This window comes from Dendrobium catenatum, unplaced genomic scaffold (genome assembly GCF_001605985.2).
Source record: "Dendrobium catenatum unplaced genomic scaffold, ASM160598v2 original_scaffold_234600, whole genome shotgun sequence".
In the NCBI taxonomy this organism is placed as follows: domain Eukaryota; kingdom Viridiplantae; phylum Streptophyta; class Magnoliopsida; order Asparagales; family Orchidaceae; genus Dendrobium; species Dendrobium catenatum.
The window spans coordinates 172,531-179,181 of record NW_021553008.1 but is presented as its reverse complement, the minus strand read 5'-3'; the positions used below and the strand labels follow the sequence as shown (position 1 = coordinate 179,181).

At 38.0% G+C, this 6,651-nt stretch overlaps 1 protein-coding gene across 1 annotated transcript in view; it reads left to right on the top strand.

Annotated features, from left to right (window-relative positions):
• The first annotated feature begins 410 nt into the window (after positions 1 to 410).
• The window catches only part of LOC110106943 (vacuolar-sorting protein BRO1), a 21,049-nt gene continuing 14,808 nt past the window's right edge, over positions 411 to 6,651 (top strand). The window contains exons 1-2 of the mRNA XM_028692577.1: positions 411 to 1,272; positions 2,629 to 3,605. Of these exons, the coding sequence (XP_028548410.1) occupies positions 610 to 1,272; positions 2,629 to 3,605 (1,640 nt within the window). The 5' untranslated portion in view covers positions 411 to 609. The remainder of the gene's footprint in view (positions 1,273 to 2,628; positions 3,606 to 6,651) is intronic.

Genomic DNA, 6,651 nt, shown 5'->3' with positions numbered 1-6,651 from the left:
ACCGAAGAATAGGCGACGGTGGTCGTCGGAGAACAAGAAGACGCGGGCAGAAGAAGGCTCGGGAATAGGAACGCGCGGGAATAGCTAGGAACGGGATCGCCTCGAACAGGGTTTTAACTCAACGTTAACGTAGTGGTATTTTAAAGTATAGAAATGAAATTTGAGTGGTATATTAGTAAATATAAAATTTTGAGTGTTAAATATGTATTTTGAAATGTTTTAAGTGTTATATATGTAAAAATCCCAAAAAAATGCAACTGTGTAATAAGTTAAAGACTTGTTATTGAAGTTAAATTTCAATTGATTAAAGAAAAAAAAAAGTTAAAGACTTGTTATTATTATGATGATAGAACTTTTCTTAAAAAAAGTTAAAAATTAATCTTTATTGAGACTTGAGAGTACAACCATCCCTATTTCTCTTCCGCGTCGCGTCTTGTGAACTGCCGACTCGGGCGACACGCCCAAGTAAAACTTCTACGTTCGCCATTCTTCCGCCTGATCATACCCTTGCGATCCACCGCCAAATGACCAAGACCTTCGAACTATAGCGCGAGGCTGCCGATTGTGGATCCTGGAAGAGAGCGAGGGATATCTCCTAGCGAAACGGCGATGGCGGCGTCGGCTGTGAACGTGATGCTCGCGGTGCACGAGAAGAAGACCACAGCTGTTGACCTCTACCGCCCTCTCCGGCAGTACATCGCCACCAATTTCTCCGAGCGCGAAGCTCAGATGGCGGAGGATGATCTCGACTCCGTCCGCCAGATGCGATCCGAAGTTGAGAAACCTACCAATCCCTCGCCCGAATCCCGTCGTGACCTTCTCCTGTCCTACTATCGAGCCATCGCCCTCATCGAACCCCGCTTCCCTATCTCCGCCGACCGATCCCATGTCAACTCCCTTAACTTCACTTGGTACGACGCCTTTAAGCCCTCCAAGAAGGCTTCCCTCCAGAGCATCCACCTCGAGAAATCAGCCATTCTGTTCAACATCGGTGCAGCTTACAGCCAAATCGCGCTGTCGGCCGATCGAACCTCACCAGCGGGGCTCAAGCAGGCGTGCAATGGCTTCCAGAGCGCGGCGGGGGCGTTTTCGATGCTCCGTGAGGCCGTTGCACCCAAGCTAGCTGCTCTCGGCGGCGCCACTATTGATCTATCGGTCGAGTGCGCGGGAATGCTTGAGCGGCTCATGCTCGCGCAGGCCCAGGAGTGCTTTTTTGAGAAGGTTATTGCAGACGCCAAGCCGCATGGCATCTGTTCCAAGGTCGCACGGCAGGTTTGCCCCTTTTAACTAGTTTGAACTGTTCATTAATTTCTTTGCCTGCTTATCATTCCTTATTCTTTTTTAGCGAGCTCATATCTCAGGTTTATATTACAGTGGAGATTCATAGTTCTTGTTGGTACTCGCTGCAAAACTGTTTTTGAGGAGATTAATGGAAAATGCATCGTATGATTTGTTCGAGAGTATTTTTGATGTAGACAAAGGGGGTCAACTCATGTAAAAAATAATTAGATTTTTGACTTCCCTTGAGTCTACTAGCTCAAATAAATTTGAGCTAAAATTTTAGCTCATTTATGAGCTGGTCTTTAGTTTTCACTTATTGAACTAAGGGTTAGCTCATTATTAGCTAACATTTTAGTTCATTTGTTATCTTATATTAATGTTCTTTTATGCTTTTTATGTTTGTAATCATGTTTGTCACTTGGAATTCCAAGAATTGTCTTTTCCCATGGGGTGACTCCTTGGTTTCCTCCATGGCTCTTGTTTTTTGTGCTTTGCCTCTTGGAATTCCGGCTGGCTGCTGGTTTTCCCGTGCCTGGGCTCTTTCCCGAGACCGTGGCCCCTTGGTTCCGTGCGGCCTCCTTGGCTCCCGTGGATGGCTCTTCGGTTTCTTGGCTTTGGATTTATTTTTAGGTGTTTTAATGTTGTGATGTTTAGGTTCTAGTGAAAATTAATGTTTGTGTCTTTTTGTATTCCCCTTTCATACCTATATATATGAGGGGTTATGTATTGTTTTAAGTGAATGTTATGAAAATGTGATTTTTGGAAAAGTTATAACCTGTGGGTTTGCTTTTGAAATCCTGCAAGCTCTTTCCACCCTTCTTTCTCATCCCTCCGAAAATCCTGCGGGCTCTTTCCAACCTTTATTCTTGAGCTTCTAATCTCTTTCGTCTCTCCGCAAGTGCCACTCCACCTGTATCCTTCTTCTCTAAGTGAAGCAACTTTAGGGTGTCGTCTTTTAATTTTAAGTTTGCAAGTCGTCGTCGTTGTAATTTCTTCTTTTTAGTTTTATTTGAAATGTAAGAGTTTGTTCTTTCCTCTTCTCGTCTTTAGTCCTTTACGTTTTGTCTGTGTCGCTCGTTTATAATTTTTTGTGATAAAAAAATACAGGGTCCCCTATATTTTTTGATCGCATCAATTTTTTTTCCCAATATTTTAATGATTGGTTTTTGTAGATGGTCGAATTAGTCCCTCCTTCTAACAAACCTCTTTCTTAATTCATGTTTTGATTAGTGTGTAGATTTATTACGTATTACAGTTGGTTTTACAGTATCAGAGGGTGGAAAACAGTTTTGTGAAAGTTCAGAATTAAAATTTTATGTTCAGGCAAGTAATTTTGTAATGACGCAGGTTGGCCTATTCTATGAGGAAGCTTATGCAACACTGAATGCAGCTCCACTTAACCAGCATTTTGACAGAACCTGGATCTCTCATATTCAGTTGAAGGCAGCTCAGTTCTATGCAGAGGCATGCTATAGATGTTCTTTAGAACTCCATGGGAAAGAAGAGATTGCAGAGGAAATAGCAAGGCTTAAGATTGGGATTAACGCTCTAACAGATGCCAAGAAATCTGTCAAAGGTATTGCTGCACCTCTTCTTGATGCAGTTTCCAGATTGGAGGGCTATATGAACCAGAACTTGGAACGGGCAATTAAGGAGAATGATAGGGTGTATCTCATGCGTGTTCCGCCAGCAAGTTCCTTAATTTCTCTGCCTGCTGCTTCTCTTGTCAAACCTGTGCTTATGAATGAAGTCTTAGATGCTAGCAAGGAAAGGTTGTTTTCAAACCTTATCCCCGATAATAGTACGAAGTCCTTGTCTAGGTATACAGAGATGGTTGATGATATTATTCGAACTCAAGCTGAAAAATTGCAGCAGGGGAGTGAGATCACAAGGGTCAAGTTAAAGGAGATGGACCTTCCTGATTCCATTTTAGCACTGGATGGCAGTTTTAGTTTGCCAATGGATCTTAAGGAAGATGTTGAAGCTGTGCAGATTAGTGGTGGCCCAGCAGGCTTAGAAGCGGAGTTGCAACAACTCACGGATTTGAGAAGGGTCAATCAGGAATTGTTGGTTCAGACTGAAGAGCTATTGCAAAAAGAAGCAAATGAAGACACTCAATTCCGCACCCAGTTTGGAACAAAGTGGACTAGACCTCAGTCTAGCACCCTTACAAAGAACCTTCTCGATAGGCTGAATAGATTTGCTGCAAACCTTAAGCAAGCTGCTGAAAGCGATGCTAGGATTGAGCGATCTATCAGAGATCATTCTACTTTCATGTCAATCCTAGATCGTAGACCAGTAAGACAATCACCTTTTGCACCCATGTTTGTTTTTATTGCTTTATTTTTGCTTCTTTTTAAGTGCTGATAATTTCTTTCTCACCTGATTATTAAAATAATTTCATAGATCTTTGGTTATAATCTTTCATTTGCCCTTATATCTCATTTATTGATGGTCTCAAGCTATACTTATCCATTTTATTTGTTTGTAAGTGTTTATTTCGTTATAATCTTGGGTTTGGAACAATTTTTTGGTGGATTTGCATTTCAAACTTAATGAACTATTTTATTAGTAAGATTTTTTAAAAACTATGATCTGCATTCAAATATTTAGAAAATCCGGTTCAAGTTGAATCAAATCAGTTCAAGTCAAGTTAATATGAACCCAAAATAGATTCATCAATCTACAAGAGAACTCTCCCTAGTAGGCGATCATGATTTAATAACTCATTCCAATTGAGTGAGTGTGGCTTAGTAGTCAACCCTAATGATTGCTATCTATGAAACCCTAGTAAAATAAAAAAAATCTAGTTACTACTCAAGGAAGGATGACTTATTGAGGCAAACTATTATTAGTTATTCTGCTACTTGACTACTAACGTTTTCCAAGCCGACAACTTTTTAAAAGCTCAATAGAAGCCTTCATCACCTCAAACATTCCAATCAGACCAAACATATGTTGTCAGTTTTGTAAGGCACACGCCCTAATCTAAATCTTTCAATAGGAGTGGAGGAGTGAGCTCAATTTACACGAATTTCTGCCCTCAAGCTTATTTTATTGAAACCCTAGAGCTTCGTATTCTAGAATTCTTCTTTCTCTCCCTATCTCTCTATGGTCTATTTTACTCAAGATCCTTGGTATGCATCATAAAATCTTCAGCTTTTGCATTGCATTATGAGCAACTTTGGTTGCCAACACTATACACATTGCAACATACATAATTACATAAGCATACTTGACCCCATCTATATGCTGGTAATCAAAGTCGAAATCCTCTCTAACATCATCAAGACAAACTTCCTTGATGTTTGAGTAGTCTATCTCTAGGCTAGGCCCTTGAATGTCAACAACAAATAAATCCTTTGACATTATTACAAACTTTTTAAATAGTCCAAAAGTCTTATCATGTAATGTTGCTATGTCAACTCTCTCCTAGATAGATGTAAATCACAAAATCAACTACAATTACAAATTATGTATGTACCACAATACACACCTATTCCTGTTATACCTTCATCATTGTTTGCAAGGAAATGATGTTCATAATCTCAACCACAATCACTCTTCATCATAAGTTGGTACTTGGTACGACTTTATAAATAATTCCAAATTTTTTAAGTTTGTTTTGCGTAATTTCTCATCTACATGCCCACCTTTTTTATTTTATTGAAAGATATCAAAATATCCTTCCATGCATATGGAATGAGATTCTCCCTGGGGCACATTTCTAGAAACAAATCTTCTAGAATTTTTTCTACTACATTTCTCCAGTTAAATGATCTCTATTGAATTTTCTCTACCCGGTTATTTTGAGATGCACTATTGAGACGAGGTTCATCCTCAAGTTGCTTATACTTCACAACCATGCTCTAAACCCAACTTACCTATGAGCCTATTCATTTGGTACGTCATCTCTTCAAATATCTCCAGCATACATTGCAGAAATTTCACTAACATATTCGTAACCGTTATTTTAATTGGCTCATGTTGTGAGCGAATAACTACAACAAATGCATATGAGTTCCCAACCCAAGTAATACAATCAATACTAATGGTTAATTGTCTGCCAAGTTAATGAGATGTCTGATTACTTCATTATTGCATTACTTTAGGATAGCTTTAGTTAAATATAAACCCTCTAACCTTTATCCTAGCAAATTAATAGCGTAACAATATTGCAAAATAGCTAAGCAACTCATAGGAGACCTCTGGATAATGTGTTCAGGTTGTTATAAAAAAATTATGAATAGAAATTGACAACTCAAGTAATACATTTAGTAATAATAATCCAGTGCTCACCAATTCATATCAATTTATGGGCCTATGGGGAAATATTGGAGCTGTGTGGATGATTCAATATTTTATACTTGAGGTAACTCTAAAAAAATCTAAATTCTGCAACCATCTTCATAACAAATTTATTTAATACATTCTTTGATAAAATCATCAAATAGGAATATATTGTACCTTTTGGAATTGATGAAAATATGACTAACAAACTTTGTAATATGATACCCTAGGATGGTTATCTTCTTCGCCCAACTTGATAGTGGAAGTGTGCTAGGAGCCATTACATATGCTCATACATATCAGTATAGCTGGCGCTCAATTGAAGAGCCCGATGATTAACATATAACACTAAAATAGTTGCCTTATCTCATTCTATTATATTATCCATAATAAAATAAGCAATTTCTAAGCCTGAAACATGCTAACTTTGATATGAAAAGGCAATGGACGTGTTCACATGGTGGCCAAAAGGACAAAAAAATATCAAAGACAGCTTACATGTGTTACGTGGTAAAGAATATGTTCCCAAGGTGGAGAATAATCATATTGAATGTTAATGTAATATACTTCTAACAAAGAAATCATTTTATAATCAACTATCATTGTGGGTTGGCATTGACTGAGTTTTTATTGCTTAATTTACTCCTTCTAGGTAGATTTAGAATCACTGTTATTTATCAATGTTAACTGCGCATTATAATTCTTCCCTAGTTTTATAGAAATATTTTTTTCGATCATGGTAGTAAATAATTAATTAACATTGAAGCACAAAACAAATTAAAAGCATCAAGTCTCAGGTTTTAGACAGTCTTTATTGGTTAGAGCAGATGTTTTATGATTGGTTCCCTCCATTATTGACCCTTGATCTATCTCATCCAGATTTGCAACCAACAATGAAAATTTTAAGCCCATTATTTTTGTTGCATCAATATGCATTAAAGAGGTGGCGGGCATAGGAATCTATTGTGGATAAGGTGTAGTAACTGGACTTCTATGATTTAGACTCGTAAAAAGATAATGAAAAGTGCATCAATAAGGAAAATTGATATAATTGATGTGAAAGAGAAAGAAAGAGGAGTT